The 18,807-nt window shown below is 43.1% G+C and overlaps 2 protein-coding genes across 4 annotated transcripts; both read left to right on the forward strand.

Annotated features, from left to right (window-relative positions):
- Positions 1–12,841: 12,841 nt before the first annotated feature.
- Positions 12,842–14,958, forward strand: LOC120678460 (chitinase-like protein 1). Its single transcript, XM_039959653.1, has 3 exons — positions 12,842–13,329; positions 14,078–14,234; positions 14,330–14,958. Exons 1-3 carry the CDS (start codon positions 12,987–12,989, stop codon positions 14,733–14,735), a joined length of 906 nt encoding a protein of 301 aa, XP_039815587.1. The 5' UTR covers positions 12,842–12,986; the 3' UTR covers positions 14,736–14,958.
- Positions 14,959–15,361: 403 nt separating this feature from the next.
- Positions 15,362–18,375, forward strand: LOC120678459 (putative L-ascorbate peroxidase 6). 3 transcript variants are annotated; one of them, XM_039959652.1, is made up of 11 exons: positions 15,362–15,549; positions 15,652–15,764; positions 15,960–16,050; positions 16,322–16,449; positions 16,686–16,756; positions 16,891–16,933; positions 17,027–17,123; positions 17,252–17,335; positions 17,525–17,642; positions 17,793–17,859; positions 18,058–18,370. In XM_039959652.1, exons 1-10 carry the CDS (start codon positions 15,467–15,469, stop codon positions 17,856–17,858), a joined length of 894 nt encoding a protein of 297 aa, XP_039815586.1. In that variant the 5' UTR covers positions 15,362–15,466; the 3' UTR covers position 17,859; positions 18,058–18,370. The 3 variants fall into 3 exon arrangements, with proteins under 3 accessions (XP_039815586.1, XP_039815585.1, XP_039815584.1); XM_039959650.1 differs by having other exon boundaries at positions 15,364–15,549; positions 17,518–17,642; positions 18,058–18,375; XM_039959651.1 differs by lacking the exon at positions 17,252–17,335 and having other exon boundaries at positions 15,363–15,549; positions 17,518–17,642; positions 18,058–18,375.
- The last annotated feature ends 432 nt before the right edge of the window (positions 18,376–18,807 follow it).

Raw genomic sequence — 18,807 nt, forward strand, 5'->3', positions numbered from 1 at the left:
ACAGACCAAAAATTGTTCCGTTTGAAGTGCGTTTAAGCTAATGTTGCCTTTATGGTGATGGTTTACGCACTTGAGCCGGGATAATTTAGGCGGTTCTGCCACAGCTGGTATCAGAGCTGCAAGCGTACATCAGAGGTGTTGGAACCTTAAAAATCGCTTTCCGAATAAAATTGGAACAACAGGGTATTTCGAAAAATTACGTTGGATTCGTTAAGGGTTGTGCATAGAACGTAAAGTCCTAGGGAATTTATGAGAATTACTAGGTGGTTATTTCTGTATGGTTTATGTTATCTGACTTCCAGCACTTTACATTTTGTCAAACCATACTCACAAGGAACTCTTAATTTCTGTAACGACGCATCTACGTTGAGGTAAGATGGTAAGGATACTCAGTCAGCTGAGGGAGTCTGACCTTCCCGTCGGTGATGCGAGCCGAACGCTGCCCTCAAGCAGTGGCTTACTTGAGGTGCTTCCAATATACCGACTATTAGTTGACTATATTGGAAGTAAAGTGTGCTCAGTCAGCTGAGGGAGTCTGACCTTCCCGTCGGCAATGCGAACCGAACGCTGCGCTCAAGCAGTGACTTACTTGAGCTGCTGCCAATATACCGATCTCGGTCGACTATATTGGGAGTAAAGGAACTTGTGAATACGCCTCTGAGTAGCGTATGTTAACGTTGGCCATACGGCGAAAATTGTATGGCTGCCGCTTCTATAGTGAGCGGTAATGTCTGGGAACGCTTTCATGAGTGCTGGCATGAAAGGTTCATTGGATATATATGTTCTGTCAATCTTCTGCAGGAACACTAACCGCGATTCGATAAGATAAGAACGGTTAGAATGTATCGACTAGCTATATAGGGAGAGCCGTATTTATGTATGCCACCGTGCTAACCACGTAAGCCCAACGATAGTTGGCAGTTGTTTATCTTGTGAGGACGGTCAGGACGTGCATGCATATTTGGTTGATGTTTGATTGGTTCGTAATAGTTGAAGTTGCTACATGAGCTTGTTAAGGAATTTCTAGTATGAATGCTTATAAGATAAGTGTTAGTGTGCTTAAAACATGAGTGAGTGAAATTCTGATTGTAGTAGAATGCTTGTAAAATGCTTAGGTTTCCTTAGATGAAAAATATGGTTTCGAGTCGTGCCTTCCTCCTAAGCCCCATCTTGTTGTTATAAGGATCTTTTCATTCCTTAGAATCTCAAATGATGAACCAGTACCAATTGTGGTTTATTATTCTTTGAGTTTGGAATCATATCATCTTGTGAATTAGAATCACATTTGTTTTACCGCAGTCTTCTTAAAGCTTTATTTGAGAAGTCTTGAGATAATTGTATTACTCACATTTGAATCATTTTTGATTCAGATGGCGACTTGTTCCCAGATCTTTTGGGATGAGGAGGGAAATGCTCATACCGATTGTCTGTACTGGGAGGGTTTTCCGAGGATTCTTTGGGATTCACTTCGTATCTTCCACTACCCAGATCCACCCCAGTACACGGGACGTCAGTTTTCGGAGGATGGAATTAAGAAGAACAGAGTTAAAATGACCATTCCTCAGCACCCCACCTTGGAGTGGCCACCGATTGAGATCGAGGTGATTGGGTACCGTCTTGTGGATGCGTTTGAGAAAGCAGCTCTCAACGCTATCACCACTTTTTGTGAGCACCATCCTGAGGAGGTTGCAGCATATCCCATTGGTTTGTTTCCAGCAGTCAGTGCTGACAATGCAGAGTGGCTGTTCAGGGTCACACACTTTGGGCACTTGATTGGAGATGTAGCGGATGAGACTATCGAGGCAGTAGTCAGATATATGAATGCACAGTCTCACTACCAGATACTTCAGCAGCGACACATGGACCAGGTGATAGACTTGGCCCAGAGTTTTCAGCGAGGCCTTCGTTTGAAGGATATTCAGATTGAGGGACTTCAGGATGCCGTTGCTGGGAGGGATCTGGCCATTGCACAGTTTGAGCATCAGGCTATGGAGCATGGTGCTGAGATAGAGCAGCGCAACATAGTTATTGGTTTTCTTCAGGGGCAGGTGAATGAGCTTCAAGCAGATTGGGCAGATGCTTTAGCACATGTTGGTATGCTCCAGGAGCAACTCGATGCCCCAGCTGAGCCTGCAGCAGCAGAGGAGGACCCAGAGGAGATTGAGGGAGTATCTGACTTAGATTCAGAGCACGCACTTGCTGAGCCTAACCCTCAGCCGGACGACTCTTCTTCCGGCAGTGCCTCTTCTCTGGGCAACCTCGACGACTTCTAGGCGTCTTAGACTTGTCCTAGATAGTTGTGTTCTCTTGTTATAGCATATGTATATAGGGAAGATGTTATTGTAAAATAGCCTTAGGGAGGAGTACCACTTGTTGTATTATATGTGGTAAGGTTAAGCGATGTTAGGTTGTAAGAAAAAGGCTGCTTTGGATGTAATATAAGTAGCGACTACCAGTTTGGAAATCATAATCTTCCTACTTAGCAAATCTCTTTATTTGTGTATTTTCACGCCGCTGATGAATATTAAAGATGTTGCAAATTTTGTGGCATTTGTGCTCATCAAATGTTAGCATGCGAATCTGTGAGACTAAATTTTAGTCAACCCCCTTCTATGATCTCTGTTGTTTAGCAACATAGCACATAGCGATGAAGAGCGAAGTGATAGATTATTGTCTTTACCCTTTGCTCTCAGCATTGAGTCTCTATACGATGGAGCATGAAGCTATCTAGCAGCTGACCAGTTTTGATTTTTGTGGGTTGCACAGTTATGTGTTGTGCATATTGTGCTACACCGCATCTAGTAAATTTTGCTGATTTTGTTTTATCCATTGTATGATCATTGCACGTGCCATTGATTTTGGAAGCGAGAAATATGTATCTAATGGATGTCTTCCATGATTACATATGGTTGGTCATACACGCGGAACGCCTGATGGCTTCGGTTGTGAAAATGGCAGTGGATCTCAGCAACCACCGCCACCCCCGTCGAATCTGGCCGAGTTAATGGCCATGCAAACAGAGCTGCTTCGCCAGCTAGTCCAAGTGCAACAAAATCAGCCACGCCAACAGTATGGAGGAAGGGAGGCACAACCAGCGGGTTACCAGGAATTCTTTGGTACCCAACCTCCACTTTTCAGCAAAGCTGATGACCCATTGGATGCCGATGCTTGGCTTCGTACAATCAATTCCAAGTTTGCTTTGTTAGCGGTACCATGTATTGATGCGAACAAGGCCCCCTTTGCCGCCCAACAGCTTCGCGGTCCTGCACGTATATGGTGGGATAATTATTGTGAAATGCAGCCTGCTGAACATATCATATCTTGGGAGGAATTCAGAACTGCATTCAGATCACATCATATTCCGGATGGACTAATTGAAAGAAAGTTGAATGAATTCTTGGCTCTAGATCAGGGAACCCGCACTGTTCTTCAATATGCACAGACCTTCAATCATCTGTGCCAATATGCGGGCCATCATGCTGATACTGATGCCAAGAAACGTGATCGTTTCTGTCGTGGCCTCAATACTAAGCTCAAAGAACGTTTAAACTTGGTTCAGCCCAATACCTATAATGAGCTGGTTAATATGGCCATTACACAGGAAGATTGTATTGCTGCACATCGTGCTGAGAAAAAGCGGAAGGCACCAACGGGACCCTCGAGTGCCCAGCCACCGAGGTATCGCCTGGTGCAAAATACTCCACCAAGGCCTCCACAAAGAAATGCCCCAGTGGGTAGGTTTGTCTTTAGGCCGCCTCAGCAACAAGGAGGATTCAGACCTCCAGTGCCTCAGCAACAGCAACAGCAGCAGTTTAGCCCAAGGCCGAATGCCCCACAGTTCAATAGTGGGAATAGTAATAATCGATGTTTCAACTGCGGCAGTGCTTCTCATTTTGCCAAGAATTGTCCACAACCCAGAAGGAATAATCCAGGGCAAAACTCTAATCAGAACAACAACAACAACAACAACAACAAGGGCAAGGGCAAGAGGCAAATGGTGCAAGTCCGGCAAGGGCGAGTTAATTTCACTACTCTTGCAGACCTTCCAGCAGGAGCACCAGTTATGACGGGTACTTTCTCTATCCACAATAAACCCGCAGTCATATTATTTGATTCTGGTGCAACTCATAGTTTTATAAGTGCAAAATTTGGAGCAAGAGTAGGATTGGACTTTTGTCATACTAAGGGATCTTTTATGATAACAACTCATGGTGGGAAGATAGCTTCCAATCAAATCACTAGACATGTGCCAATTAATCTGGGTAGTAAATTGATCAAGACAGATTTAATCTTAATGAATTTAGAAGGCATGGATGTTATTCTGGGCATGGATTGGATGACTAAACATAAAGTACTGTTAGATATCTCTTCCCGAGCTATCGAGATAGATTCACCACATCAAGGAGCCACCATACTCTATCTACCACAACGAGAGTGCATTAACTCTTGTGCTTATGCCGCAAAAGAAATTAAACTTGAAGATATCCCTATTGTGTGGGAGTATGAGGATGTATTTCCAGATGATTTGCCTTGAATGCCCCCTGATAGAGATATTGAGTTTATTATTGAGCTTCAACCCGGTACCGCCCCTATTTCTAAGAGGTCGTACCGAATGCCTCCAAATGAGTTAGCAGAATTGAAAGTCCAACTCCAAGACCTTCTTGACAAGGGCTTTATACGTCCCAGTTCTTCACCCTGGGGATGTCCAGCCCTGTTTGTGAAGAAGAAGGACAACAGCTTGAGGCTATGTGTTGATTATCGACCACTCAATGCGGTCACTATTAAAAACAAGTATCCTCTTCCCCGCATTGATATTCTGTTTGATCAGTTGGCTGGAGCCAAGGTTTTCTCTAAAATCGATCTTCGTTCTGGCTACCACCAAATAAAGATCAGGCCTTGTGATATTCCAAAGACTGCTTTCTCAACCAGATATGGACTCTATGAGTATCTGGTCATGTCTTTTGGTCTTACCAACGCCCCAGCACATTTTATGTACTTGATGAATTCAGTCTTCATGCCGGAGCTAGATAAATTCGTCGTGGTTTTCATTGACGATATTTTGATCTACTCCAAGAATGAAGAAGATCATGCTGAACATTTGCGTATCGTTCTTCAACGATTACGAGATCATCATCTTTATGCCAAATTCTCCAAGTGTGAATTTTGGTTGGACCGTGTGAAATTCTTAGGTCACACTATCTCCAGTGATGGTATATCTGTTGATCCAACTAAAGTACAAGAAGTGATGGATTGGGAATCTCCTAATTCAGTTCATCAAATTCGCAGTTTTCTTGGTTTAGCTGGATATTATCGTCGGTTCATTACTGATTTCTCCAGAATAGCCAAGCCTATGACGGAGTTATTGAAGAAGGGAGTGAAGTTTGTTTGGAATGATAAGTGTGAAGAAGCTTTCCAAACTCTCAAAGCAAGATTAACTACCGCTCCAGTATTGTCTACACCGGACAGTACCAAACCTTTTGATGTCTATTGTGATACTTCGGGTACGGGACTTGGTTGTGTGCTTATGCAGGACAACCGGGTTATTTCTTATGCATCAAGAGCTCTCCGGGATCATGAGAAGAATTATTCAACCCATGATCTAGAGTTAGCAGCTGTCATTCACGCTCTTAAGATGTGGAGACATCATCTTATGGGAACTCACTGTAATGTTTACACTGACCATAAGAGCCTCAAATATATCTTCACTCAAGCTGATCTCAACATGAGACAGAGACGCTGGCTGGAGTTGATAAAGGATTATGATCTAGAAGTGCACTATCATCCAGGAAAGGCTAATGTGGTTGCGGATGCACTCAGCCGCAAGTCACAATGCCATTGTCTATCTGTAGAACCATTCAATGAAACTCTATGCCAGGAAATGATGAAGTTAAACCTAGAAATGGTACCTCAAGGAAGTTTGAACCATATATCCCTTGAGCCTACACTTCATGATAGCATCATCATGGGACAATTACATGATGAGGGTATCAAGGTCATCAAGGAAAAGTTATCACAGGGAGAAGCAAAGTATAAATGTTTCAGAGTGGATCATAGGGGAGTTCTATGGTTTGAATCCCGACTGGTGGTACCTAAGGATCATCAGCTTAGAAAGCAAATCCTTGATGAAGCACATCTTTCGAAGTTTTCAATTCATCCCGGTGGTACCAAGATGTACCATGATCTCAAACAAAATTTCTGGTGGACTCGAATGAAAAGAGAGATCGCCAGATATGTTTCTGAGTGTGATGTCTGTAAAAGAGTTAAAGCTAGTCATTTGAAAGTAGCTGGTACTCTCCAACCTTTATCTATTCCATCCTGGAAATGGGAGGACATCAGTATGGATTTTATCGTTGGTTTACCCACTACTCCTCATAAGCATGATTCTGTTTGGGTAATCGTTGATAGACTCACCAAGACCGCTCATTTTATTCCAGTACACACCACTTATTCTGCCAAGAGGTACGCAGAGATCTATCTCGATCAGATTGTTCGTTTACATGGAATTCCAAAGACGATTATTTCTGATCGTGGGCCTCAGTTTATAGCACGTTTCTGGGAGCAAATGCAAGAATCCCTTGGAACAAAACTGATTCGTAGTTCAGCTTATCATCCACAAACAGATGGGCAAACTGAGCGAATCAATCAAATCCTTGAAGACATGTTGAGGGCATGTGTTATTCAATATGGCAAGAATTGGGTTAAATGCCTAGCACTGGCAGAGTTTTCATATAATAACAGTTATCAATCCAGCTTGCAAATGGCACCATTTGAAGCATTATACGGTCGAAGGTGTCGAACTCCTTTGAATTGATCACAAGCTGGAGAACGCAAAATTTTTGGGCCAGATTTAGTCTCGGAAGCAGAGGAGCAAGTCAGAGTTATCCAGGTTAATCTTAAAGCAGCCCAATCAAGACAGAAAAGTTATGCAGACAAAAGAAGAGATCCTTTACAATTCGAGGTAGGAGACTTTGTATATTTGCGAGTATCTCCTACTAAAGGTGTTCAACGCTTTGGCTTAAAAGGGAAATTAGCACCCCGATACATCGGACCATTTGAAATTATCGAAACTTGTGGACCCGTTGCCTACCGACTCCGTCTTCCAACTCAATTGGCCGCCGTTCATGATGTCTTCCATGTCTCACAACTTCGGAAGTGCACCAGGGTACCTACTGAAATCCTTGAACCACAGGATATCGAGATTGAATCCGATCTATCTTATACGGAGTATCCAATCAAGATTCTTGACACAAAAGAAAGAAGTACTAGAAGGGAGAAAGTTAAAATGTACAAAATCCAGTGGAATCAGCATACTATAGAAGAAGCTACTTGGGAAACTGAAAATTTTCTCCAAAGAAACTTTCCCGACTTTCTTAGAACCAGTCCAGGTACCAAGTCTTTGCACCCTTTTCTTACTGTAATCTCGGGACGAGATTCCTTTTAGGGGGGAAGGCTGTAACACCCCGGGTGTTTGCACAGTAATTAAATAGGTGTCTGCACAGTAATTGTGTTTGTTGCTATGCATCTTGTGCTTGAAATGCTTAAAAAGGATCTTTTTGTAATTATGAAAGGTTATATGTGTAATTATGATTTTATGCGAGGTCCTTTATAAAGTTATTTGTGTTTATAGTTTTTATGGAGGGTGTTTGTGCAAAATTTCAGTGCATTTATTGCATGGCATCCAATTTTGTTTTTAAGTCTAATTTTGAAGTGAATTTGCATTGAAAAAGACAAATTTCCTAGAATTTAAAATCCCTCTTGTGTTTTCAAATTTAGCTCTCTATCTTTTGGTCAAATAAATTTTTGCACAACATAAAAGTTGTAGCTCTTGAAAAATTGAACAACTTTCATGTTGGGCACTTTTCCATTTGAGCTTTGGTTTAAAAGTTATCGCTGTTTTACAGTGGGGTCCCTGGAACTTTTGGAAATTTCAAAATCGCCCTTATCCCCTTCTTCCCCTCCCTGCTCTGCTTCTCGCCGCCGACGCCACCGACAGCGTCGCCGCCGACGCCTTCCCGGCTTTCCCGGCCATTCGCCGTGCGCTGGCACCCACGCGTCGCGGACGACCTCCTCCCCCTCCTGTTGCCTCGCGCTGGAGCTCCCTGGCCGTGCCACGCGCGCCGCCGAGTCCAGAAGCGCCCGCGCCACCGCCACCTCGCCGTCGCGGTGGAGAGCCCGCTGCAGTGGCCGCCGTCCCCTTCTAGCGAGTGCCCGGGCCCTACAAATACCCCAGAAACCAATTCCTACCTCCCTTTTTCGCTCTCCTCGCTCCCACACCGCAGAACACCGCCGCCGCCCCGCTGGAACGCCGGCGAGCTCACCCCGCCGCGGAGCCGCCACCACAAGCCCGCTCCACCCCAATAGCCCCCACCTTTAGTCGCGCCTCGACCTCGCGCAGCTCCCAGGCCGCTTCCCATCGCCCGAACCTCGCCGGAACTACCTCGCCGTCGCTTGCCTCCGCCGTCAAGCCGCCCTGCTCCGTCGAGCCGCCGCCTCCGAGCCCCTCCCCGCAACCCTAGATCACCTAGAGGTGCGCCGTGGACCTGTGCAGCTCACACACCTCTCTACCCTCGCCGCCGGTGAGCCCCTCGCCGGGAAATCGCCGGTCAACCGCCGCCCCCTCTCTCTGACCCGGCCCAGGGACCTCGGGGTGGAAGAAACAAAACTTCAGGGTGTTATTTGAATAGACCTAGACTCATGTGAATAGTGCACTAAGGACTTGTTTGTATTAGTTTGCTGTGAACTTTGAAATTCTAGATCAATTCGTAGAAAATTCATAAAATAGAAAATTTTGATGTTTTGGAATCCTCTTGAAGAGCTCTATGCAGTAGAACCATAATATGTTAGGTTTTAGTTGCAAGTTTTTGCTGTGTAATTGGTTTTGTGTCAATAGTTAAATAAATACTAGATGTTTAGTCTTTTTCTTATCTAATGCTTGAAAGCTGGTCTTGCTCTGAAATTTTTGTGGTAGTTTACTCATGTTGCACTAGCTTTGCTATAAAAATTTCATGATCAGTTCTCTTGTGTAGCTTTTTCTTTAATTTAAACTTTGTTTAGTACACTTTATTTATGGTAAATAGTTTCTGTTCGTAATAAATCATGATTTTATTTCGGCATGTTCTTTTTGAGTATCTTAGCTTGTCCAGGAAGTTTGAGCTTCAGTTCATGTCTAGAACAGGAGTTAAAATTGAATCTTGCTAAACTGATGTCTGTTTTGTTTATTTTCTCAGAATAAATTCTGTGTAGATAAACTCATGAAAAATTCACAGTAGCTAGATCATCCCTGTGTAGATCTCATGTTAAATTTTGAGCTTCTGATCTGCTCTAGTTTGAACTGTGTAATTCTTGCTTGTTCTAGATGTTATCTGAATAAATGATTTATTGCGATTAAATGGTTACATGTCTTGATATGATTTTTGCAGGGTAGCTTAGTATGTTAATGTTCTGTTTAGGGTAATTTTGGTAGAATTTATTACTATTTGTACTCTGATTTGTTGATTTATTTACCAACCATGACTTAGTGGTATAGTAAATCACCACCACTCATTTTATGAAGTTAGTTAACTTCTTTTGTGCTGTTGATCATGATGCCTTGTGTAGTTAAATTTGTTATTTAACTACTCTATAAACGATTGCCCATGTTTGTTTATAATGTTGTTCTTGCATTACATATAGATACGACTACTTTGTCAGACGGGACGTACGAGTTGATTCCGGAGTCTGACGGAGGTGATCTCGAATCTCAAGTGAATACTGCGGAACTAACTGAAGCCCCGAACCAAAGTTCGGAAGAGCCTAGCGCTGAAATAGTTAGCAACTACCGAGAAGGCAAGCCCCGGACATAACCTATACTTCAAATTAATATCATTTACTGTATTATTTTACTTGTGCATTTACAGTTCATAGGAGTTGAATTGAAACTCTAGATGCATGATCCTAGGAACCTATGTACTGAACACTAGACTTGAGTTCGAATAATTGCTAAGCTTATAGGACCGGTAAAAGTCGAGTGATTGCCTGTCACTCGCGAGCTTTATAGGAATTGCCTGTTTACTTTCTATTATCAATATAAGGACGACGGACGGGGTTGTGTTCGATATCATGACCTTATGTGAGACCCCGTCTGTGTTAATGAACTTGCTAAGGTCGCGGTGTGTGGTAGTGCCGGTTAAGTTTTTGAAAGTACTAGCCACATGCCGTAAATATGGTACGCGGCAAGCCTAGTAGCCGATTGGACCGGGGAGTGGATATACCTTTCACTCTCTCAGTAGGGATAGGTTTTATTATTATATTGCGCAACACTACGACTTCAAGGGACAAGGTTTGGCCTTGGAGCCCTGTAGTCGGGGAGAGTGACCCTATCCACAAGCCGGAAAGAAAGGTCAACGGTTGTTTGGGAATGACCCGACGGTGTTCCAGACGTGTGTGTTAGGTTGTCCTTGCAAGGTTGAATTTCGATTCAGAATCGTCCGTCTCTCACGATGAAATGAGACTGCTTAATTGATCTGCCACACAGAGTAATAAGAGCAACAATATTCTTATTAATCTTGTTGTTTGCTTAGGAGTTTCACCATGATTGGATAGTAGATGCTTACATAGAATGGTTAATCAACTAGAATCTTGAAGCTAAAACTTGAGAGTAAGGACCTACTCTTTATTGCTTTTCAGCAAAGGAAAACCAGAGCCTTACAAAGCCTTGCATAGTCTAGCTAAGGTGGGCTACTTATACCCGTTGTCGGTTAAGTCTTGCTGAGTATTAGAATACTCAGCCTTGCTGTTGAAACCCTTTTTCAGGTATGAGTTTTGAGGATCAGATCGCTAGCTTGACCTATCCTTGCTCGTTGCCTCCTGGCTGGTCCGTAGAGTGGGATACGTCTTCGGCCGGCAATGACTATGACGAGTGATACCATGTTTGGGCTAGCCTGGTATCCTTTTTGCGACGTGTTGTAGCCGTCGTGTTTTATCTTCCGCTGTTTAAACTCTGATTCTACCCTTATGTTTTGTATAACTGTTTTACTTAAAGTTGGTTTTGTAATAATCTTTTGAACCGGTTTGTAATCTTTAATATGCTTGTGTTGTAAAATTGTGGTTGTAATATCTCTGAACTCGCCTTCGTGCGGGGTATACTTGTTCGATCCGAGAATCGGTGGTTGTATCGGGACGTTACCCGACAGACCAAAAATTGTTCCGTTTGAAGTGCGTTTAAGCTAATGTTGCCTTTATGGTGATGGTTTACGCACTTGAGCCGGGATAATTTAGGCGGTTCTGCCACACCGTAGATCCTATGAACCTATGTACTGAACACTAGACTTGAGTTCGACTACTTGCTAAGCTTATAGGACCGGTAAAAGTCGAGTGATTGCCTGTCACTCGCGAGCTTTATAGGAATTGCTTGTTTACTTTCTGTTATCAATATAAAAACGACGGATGGGGTCGTATTCGATATCATGACCTTTGGTGACACCCCGTCTGTATTGATGAACTTGCTAAGGTCGCGGTGTGTGGTAGCGGTGGTTAAGTTTTTGAAAGTACTAGCCACATGCCGTAAATATGGTACGCGGCAAGCCTAGTAGCCGATTAGACCGGGGAATGGATATACCTGACACTCTCTCGTATGGATAGGTTTTATTTTTATGTTGCGCCACACTACAACTTTAAGGGACAAGGGTGGACCGGGCACGGGTGGACCTTGGAGCCCTGTAGTCGGGGAGAGTGTTCCTATCCACAAGCCGGAAAGAAAGGTCAACGGTTGTTTGGGAATGACCCGACGGTGTTCCAGACGTGTGTGCTAGGTTTATCCTTGCAAGGTTGAATTTCGATTCAGAATCGTCCGCCTCTCACGATGAAATGAGACTGCTTGATCCCTTTGCCACACAGAGTAATAAGAGCAATAATATTATTTATCAATATTGATGTTTGCTTAGTTTTCTACCATGATTGGTTAGTAGTTGCTTACATAGAATGGTTAATCGACTAGAATTTTGAAAGCTAAAACTTGAAAGTAAGGATCTACTCTTTATTGTTTTTCAGTAAAAAGGAAAACCAGAGCCTCACAAACCTTGCATAGTCTAGCTATAGTGGGCTACTTATACCCGTTGACGGTTAAGTCTTGCTGAGTATTAGAATACTCAGCCTTGCTGTTGAAACCCTTTTACAGGTATGAGTTTTGAGGATCAGATTGCTAGCTTGACCTATTCTTGCTCGTTGCCTCCTAGCTGGTCCGTAGAGTGGGATACGTCTTCGACCGGCAATGACTATGACGAGTGATACCATGCTTGGGCTAGCCTGGTATCCTTTTTGCGACATGTTGTAGCCGTCGTGTTTTATCTTCCTCTGTTTAAACTCTGAACTTATACTTATAGTTTGTATAACTGCTTTACTTAAATTGGTTTTGTAATAATCGTTTGAACTGGTTTGTGATCTTTACTATGCCTGTGTTGTAAAATTGTGGTTGTAATATCTTTGAACTCGCCTTCGTGCGGGGTATGCTTATTCGATCCGAGAATCGGTGGTTGTATCGGGACGTTACCCGACAGATCAAAAATTGTTCCGTTTGAAGTGTGTTTAAGCTAATGTTGCCTTTATGGTGATGGCCTACGCACTTGAGCCGGGATAATTTAGGCGGTTCTGTCACATAGATAACATCTATTTTTAAATATATACTCTTATTGAGGTCATGTAGCCTTTATAAATACCTTTATATTTAAAAACGAGGGAAGTATTTGATATTTTACATGGCAAGTGAGTGAGTACATCTGTGAAATGTGATTTCGAAAACCGAAAGGTAGAATTGACGATAATACCCCCAGAACGGAAACAGCTCACCGGTCCCCTCCCTCCGCGTCTTCGGCCACCAACATTCCAGACGACCCGACCCGTTTCCTCCCCCACCGAATCATCGGCGGCTCGGCGCCTCCTCGTTTCGCCTTCAGCAGCCAGTGAGTTGCTTCGTTGGGAAGGCAAGAGGGACCTGCAGCCGCGAGCCGGCGATGGCCCGATGGGCGGCATTGCTGCTGCTTCTGCTTGCCGCGTCGGCGGCGGGGAGGAAGGAGAAGGCCGGCGAGAAGGTGTGCGGCAAGGGGTGGGAGTGCAGCGGCAGCCGGTTCTGCTGCAACGAGACCATCAGCGACTACTTCAAGGCGTACCAGTTCGAGGAGCTCTTCGCCCACCGCAACGATGCCCAGGCCCACGCCCCCGGCTTCTGGGACTACCAGGCCTTCATCACCGCCGCCGCCCTCTTCGAGCCTAGCGGGTTCGGCACCACCGGAGGCAAGCAGATGGGGATGAAGGAGGTCGCCGCTTTCCTCGGCCATGTCGGCGCCAAGACGTCATGTAAGCTTCGCTCCTCCTCTCCACTCCTTACCCCGATCGAGCAATCCGATGCGCCGGGATCGAGTGCCAGACTAGTTCTGATTTTGCATTTCACCTGAATACCTGATACTTACACTTAGTGCAGGCGCCCTCACTAGTCGAATCCACGCTCTACATGTTCAACTATGTCTTGTAGGCTTAGATCTGCATCTAGATTATATTGCAGGATTGTCGGACTAGGAGAGGTGATGTTGAATTGAGGATCAGAATGTATTTGGGATTTGGCCAGTGAATTTCAGAGAATATTGGTAGCAATAGGCTCCATGAAGACAGCCTGTTTTGCAATTTAATATGCATTGTTATCTATTTTTCAAATAAAATAGTTAAAAACGTATCCGCGTATTGGGTTGTTTGAGAAATTGTCGTATCCGCGTATCCGTATCCTTCCGATACTGATACGCGTATCCGTATCCGTGCTGCATAGAACACAGGAAATGGGAACACAATGGGGTTTTTATTTTCAGTTTACTAATTGTCGAATGCAGTGAGATGTGGATCAAAAACAGTATGGTTCACCCAAAATTCCGAATAATTTGGTATCTATGTTAATCTGGAAATAACAACACTACAATAGACTTTGTAGAAGCAAATTAGCTAAAGTTAAGTTATATATTGTAGTTCTATTTTGCTGATTTGAAATATTCTGCACATTAATCTGAATTTTTGCCAAGTAGCTTCTGATAAGTACTGTAACTGTGTGTTCTATCAGGTGGATACGGTGAAGCACCTGGTGGTGAAACGGCTTGGGGGCTTTGCTATAACCATGAATTGAGCCCCAGTCAGAGCTACTGTGATGATAGCAATGAATTGTACCCTTGTGTTGAAGGAGTTGAGTACTATGGCAGAGGCGCTATTCCTGTTTACTGGTCAGGCTGATATGTCACTTCTTTATTGATGATTATTAGGAGCTGAGTAGGCTATGTTATTGATGATTTTGGATCTGCTTGTTGATGTTCACCAGGAACCACAACTATGGTATCATTGGCAATGGTATCAAGCAGGATCTGTTGAATCACCCAGAGCTATTGGAACAGAATGCCACCCTAGCATTTGAAGCAGCTGTCTGGAGGTGGATGACTCCAATGAAGCGGAAGCAGCCATCTGCCCATGATGTGTTTGTTGGTAACTGGAAACCCACCAAGAACGACACATTGTCCAAGAGGTATCCTGGCTTTGGTGCTACCATGAACATCCTGTATGGTGATGATATCTGTGGTCAAGGGTCCACTGATAAGATGAACACCATTATATCTCATTACCAACATTATCTCGACTTGATGGGAGTTGGCCGTCAGCACTCTGGAGATAACTTGGATTGTGGTGACCAGGTGGCTTTCAATCCATCATCAGAGAGTTCCGACTTCTAAGAAACTGTTTTAAAAATCTGTGTGACTGGGCCGCGGGCCCACTAACTGGGTTCCCCAAGCTATAGTGATCATGTCTGTGAAACAACAGTTGTTTGCCCTACGGCATATGTACTTGACGATAATTAAAATCCAGTCATGATTTACCTGTACTGTAAATTAAGTTGTGTCTGTCACTGAATCTGCTTTCCTTGATATCGTTTGAGAAAAAAAACTTTTTCTGCTACTCCCTTATATGTTGATTTGTTGTGCTCAATGGTGTAGTATATATTGCCATCACTACTAATTAATTGGGGATGTTAGGTTGCTTTATTTCGTGAATTCTATCAATTGGCAGTGTGTGTCTTGGATCATTTTGTATTTTACTATTTTGAGGCACAATTCAGGTCAGACTCCATTCTTGTTAAACTATAAACAAACAAATAAGGCAAATGTTGGTGCCGAATGAAAGAGACATTACAGACAGTCAAATTTCACAGTGAATTTAAAGAGATTTGCAAGGGTCTTCAGTGGCATATTCCTGCAGGACTAAAAACTAATGGATAAATATCTTTGGAACACAGCTTGTCCAAGTGATTTCGTGGGGACCAGAAGTTGGGAACCACACATGTACAGCCAGGTAGCGATAGGCTAACTAGTGGGTAGTGCCTTTTTCCTTCTTTTTTTTTTCATTTCAAGAGCTGTGGTAGGCTGGTGGGTGTTGTTCCAAACTCAGAGAAAGCAAGCAGGAAGGGATGGAGCTCACCAACATCCCCTATCTTGCATCATCTTCCTCCTCCAGCATCTTCTACTCCAGCTACAGCCGCTGTACCTGCAGGTGATGCTAGCAACTTTGCTCATTACTTATGCAAATGATTCATTTAAATGATTCAGTTATGTGTACATGGAAGCAAATGACCTGAGAAATCATGATGTGCAGGGGCAAAAAGGCTGGGAACCTGGTGATAACAGCTTCTGCAGCTGGTGGTAGGTGTGCTGCTGATTTGGCATGTTCACAGCTTGTTGAGCAAGAAAATAAAGACGCCCTTTCAGGTATACCACAGTTATTATGCTTTGCATTTCAGTTAGAACGGCATATATCTCCTGGTTCCAAATCATTTTCAATGAACTCAATCTGTAAGTGTCTGATTGATGTCAGTAACGTTTTTTGTTGCTTACTGCTTAGGGAGAATCCACAACACAAAATCAGTATGGTCAACTAAAATTTTCTTTGTATGGTGGCCCCAGGTCCTAGATCTTCCTGGCATTATAGAAGGAGAGAGTTTGCTTCTGCCATTTTGCTCCCTTTTCTGCTTCCTCATGTTGATGTCTCAAGCGCGTAAGTGCATTATATAACTACCTTGCTATTTGTATTTTATCACTGAGTTTCCATAGCTATTCAGTTCATAAAGTTATTATCAGAAATTCATAAGAGCACGTTATTGATGTTTCAAATGGTAAACACTGTGCAAACATGAATTTAGAAAAAAATTTATGTAATGAATAGCATACAGTGATCCGTAAAAAGAAAACATCCTCAAAGCTGTTTCTTGCTCCTAAAATGGCAGTGTGATATCTGTAAGAGAAGTTGATCATTGTTGATTTCACAGGGCTGAGACATACAATGAATCAATCATTCGAAGTGGCGTGAGGACTGTCTTAACCAAGGCCAAGGCTGCTGGCGTGCTTCGTTTGGTTTTCCATGATGCAGGGACTTTTGATGTTAGTGACAAATCAGGTTAGCTTTCTTGATATTTTCACTGATCTACGGCTGACATAGTGCACTATCAAATTCTTTTTGGATTAAAATATAGATAAAATTGTTGAGATTAAAATATTAGGTTCTGAGCAAGGCTATAATATATGTAAAAGGAAATGTTAGAAAATGTACATGGAATATGATGTGTTTATTAATAAAGTAAAGAAAAACTACACATTAACATCTGTCAAACTATTAATATCAGTATCTTTCAGGTGGCATGAATGGCTCTATAATATATGAAGTTGACAGGCCTGAAAATACTGGGCTAAATAGATCCATAAAGGTTTACCCCCTTGAGAGTGTTTTTCAGACAAGCATCATCTTTTTTGTGTGTTTAATGTCTTAAATACTGTTATATTTATTGAGGAATACTATGTTGTCATCTTATGGTTGTTTAATTGCTTCATAACCGAACAGATATTAGGAAAAGCAAAAGCAGGAATCGATGATATTCAGAAAGGTATTTAAATTCACATCATTTGCAGTTTTGTACTTCCTTTATGGAACTTCAGTTTTCACTTTGAGTAAAATTTACTGATGCACTTGTCGATAGTGTCATGGGCGGACTTGATTGCTGTGGCTGGTGCTGAGGCAGTTGCGCTCTGTGGTGGGCCTGAAATTCCAGTAAGGCTAGGACGATTAGATTCCAGGTGCAACATCACAAAGATTTTGATTATACAATTCTTTGCAACTCGCAATGTTAAGAAAGCTTTTTAAGTCATTCCAGATTGTGTTTCTTTATCCTTATTTTTCTGAAAGAGCGTATTTCTCTATGAAGTACTGCTGATCCAGCTGGTAAGCTCCCTGAAGAGACATTGGATGCAGCTGCTCTAAAAACATTATTCAGCACAAAGGGTTTTTCGTGAGTTCTCGCTTTCTTATATTGTGCCTACTTCATGGGTTTCAGTTCTTCATTTGGAATCAAATCAGTATACATCATCACCTCACACTTGGTGATATTTCGGCAGATTTTTTATTTATTCTTGTTTCACGAAGTAAGCTAGTGTTAGATCCATGCCTGAAGTTATATTTGACATTTAACAGACCGCAGGAGATGGTTGTTTTATCTGGTGCACACACAATTGGAGGCAAAGGATTCGGGAGTCCAATCGTTTTTGACAACACCTACTTCAAAGTGCTCCTTGAGAAGAAGCCTCAAACATCTTCATGTAAGTGCATGTGCTTATCCTCATGCCTTTGTCACATAATTTTTTTCCCTTCTTCCTTGGAATCTGGAGAGACGACTTATCCACTGAAACTCATCTGAAGTTTGAGTTTTTCAAAACTTACTGTGTTGATTATTTTGCTCCTTTGTGAAGCTGGCATGGAAGCAATGGTGGGGCTGCGCACGGATTGGGCACTCACTGAAGATGACGAGTGCTTAAGGTTGGCTCTGAACTAGATCTGCGCTCATTGACATTGCATCTCTTTTTCATGGCAAAGTTCGCTTATCTTCGTTATCTTGTACGTTGTGAGCTAATATATCTAGCTTAAATAAACCAAATAAGATGGCTTAAGCGATAATGCTTGGGAAATGTTAAATGCTCTATCAGCTTATTAATATTGCACATTTTACATCTGCAGATGGATTAGGATATATGCAGAGGACCAAGCTAGATTTTTCGACGACTTCAGGGATACATACATCAAGCTGGTAGATAGTGGAGCCACGTGGAGAACAGCTTAATTAGAATTTTCCATGGCTGTAAAATGCAATGAATTTTTCCTATATAGGCAGAGGCTCGTTCGAAACATACGAGTTTCATAGAATTTTTTTTACCAAAAACAGAGCAGTTTTTTCCAGGCAAAATGCCAATTGAACACAAAAGACGCAGTCTCTTGTAAACTAACTAGCATTTTGGAACACCAATGAGTTGCAATTCTCAAACCAGATAGATGATCTACTGATCTACAAGTTTACAACGAAAAACAAGGTTGCCAGCGAATTGTTATATACAGTATACAAAAATTAGTTCAGTCTGTTCGGACTCTTCAGAGACATGCACCTGCACGAGCCGTATGAGAAGACAGAAGCGAGTCAGGCCTCGACAGCAAGGCGTGCCAGGCCCGGCAACCACACATGATCTGTGTCGATGTGTAGAGCTGAGCGGCCTGGACAACGCGAGCAAACAGCACGAACACGATAAGCCCCGGCCAGTGGTTGGCTCGCTCCTCTCTGCTCCTCGCCTCAGCTCCGATCATCAGTTGCCCGGTGTTCCAATCCATGCGCAGCTGAAGCTGTAGCAGGCGATGGAATGAGGCTCGCCGCCACCAAGCCTGCGGCCATCTTCATCACCAAACGGCGGCCGGTCCCCGCACCACGGGCAAGAGTAG

The sequence above is a fragment of the Panicum virgatum genome, chromosome 6N (assembly GCF_016808335.1).
Source record: "Panicum virgatum strain AP13 chromosome 6N, P.virgatum_v5, whole genome shotgun sequence".
Classification (NCBI taxonomy): domain Eukaryota; kingdom Viridiplantae; phylum Streptophyta; class Magnoliopsida; order Poales; family Poaceae; genus Panicum; species Panicum virgatum.